This window comes from Atta cephalotes, assembly GCF_000143395.1.
Source record: "Atta cephalotes unplaced genomic scaffold scaffold00002, whole genome shotgun sequence".
NCBI classification, from domain to species: Eukaryota; Metazoa; Arthropoda; class Insecta; order Hymenoptera; family Formicidae; genus Atta; species Atta cephalotes.
The window spans coordinates 2,400,600-2,402,181 of record NW_012130066.1 but is presented as its reverse complement, the minus strand read 5'-3'; the positions used below and the strand labels follow the sequence as shown (position 1 = coordinate 2,402,181).

Here is a 1,582-nt window from a genome sequence, read left to right as displayed (position 1 = left end):
TATATATATATATATATATATATATATATATATATATGTGTGTGTGTGTATATATATACACACACATGTAGTTATATATATATATATATATATATAAAACTGTACATGTGTGTAAATTTATTAATATTCAATTAAAAAATTATTGATTTCTTATTCAATTATATTTCTGAACAAATAGAAGAAATTTAGAATATATATATCTTACACTTGAATAATATATGCATAATAACTTTCTCACAGAAGTTCAATATCTTTCATGAGGAGATAGAAACAAGCCTAGACAAAAATATAAACATATTTTTACATGAATGGTACAAAAATCCAAAATGTCACACTCTGTTTATGCTGCTTATCACATGTGGACGTACTATATTATTTATATTTCAAGAAACTACAAGTAAGGTAATGTGTAGCTATGATCAATAGAAATCAATTACAAACTTGTCTTAATTATATATCCATAGCTTAGTTAATGATCGTCTAAATAAATAATCACATATAGCATTTTTTGTTTTGAACTAGATTTACTTTTTAAAATGTTGACATATATAATAATGATCATGTACAAATAAGACCCAAGTTTTATTCATAGGTCACTTTATTTGATTCGCACAGTCACACTACTGACAACTCAAATCACGGATTAGTCATAGCTCAGGTAAGTAAATTGAGACTTTAATGAATACTAAAGGATACAATATAAATACAAATGTTATGTTTCTTTTAATAATTGAAAAAAAAATATGTGATGCAGACAACTATCGATAAATTGGAATCATTATGCAATTGGTATATTCAGGATGTATTAAAAAATTGTTATAATATACACGCTAATAAATACGAATTAGCTTTCTTATATTCCTATCCACAATGCAATGGCCATAATAGAATTTTATGCGAATGTAAAAAAATCTTGTAAAATGTAATCATTTTTATAACTAAATACTGACGTATTTTATTAATAATTATATTTCTTGCCGATTATAAACTTAGAAAATAAATTATTTTTTTCTAACTTATATAATAAATAATTCACATACGAAATATAATTGTGGACTTTTAGCAGAATTTTTTATTTAATATTCATTTAAACACATAGAGATAATATACACGAAATATGGTGTATATTTATTCAGCAGTTTATTTAAACAGAGACGCACTGAATAGATTGATATATTTATTTACATTATGTACAATTTACTTTCTGTTTCTCCTAAGGCTGGTAAAACAATGTATTGTCTGCACAATGCTGAAACTATTAAGGAAAATTATATCCGAAAATAATATTCGAATATAAATTTCCTTACTTTCGAATAATAATATATTCTATTTTGAATGAGTTTAACATTGTGCAAACGTATATATATCCCTGGCGATTATGTAACTACATACAATAATAAGTTTATACTGCTTTATATATTTGTTGATATTTTCTCCTTTTATCTATCACATTATATTTATAAAATTTAATCAAAAACGCGTGGACGAGATAATTTTATTCCAAAGTTTTCGTTTCACAATTTATAGTTCTATATATATATATATATATATATATATATATATATATATATATATATATATA

The 1,582-nt window shown here is 22.9% G+C and overlaps 1 protein-coding gene across 1 annotated transcript in view; it reads left to right on the top strand.

Moving 5' to 3' along the window:
* LOC105622861 overlaps positions 1-1,226 on the top strand; it is a 3,272-nt gene extending 2,046 nt beyond the window's left edge. The window contains exons 3-6 of the mRNA XM_012204275.1: positions 241-402; positions 593-658; positions 755-902; positions 1,219-1,226. Of these exons, the coding sequence (XP_012059665.1) occupies positions 241-402; positions 593-658; positions 755-902; positions 1,219-1,226 (384 nt within the window). The remainder of the gene's footprint in view (positions 1-240; positions 403-592; positions 659-754; positions 903-1,218) is intronic.
* Positions 1,227-1,582: the final 356 nt, after the last annotated feature.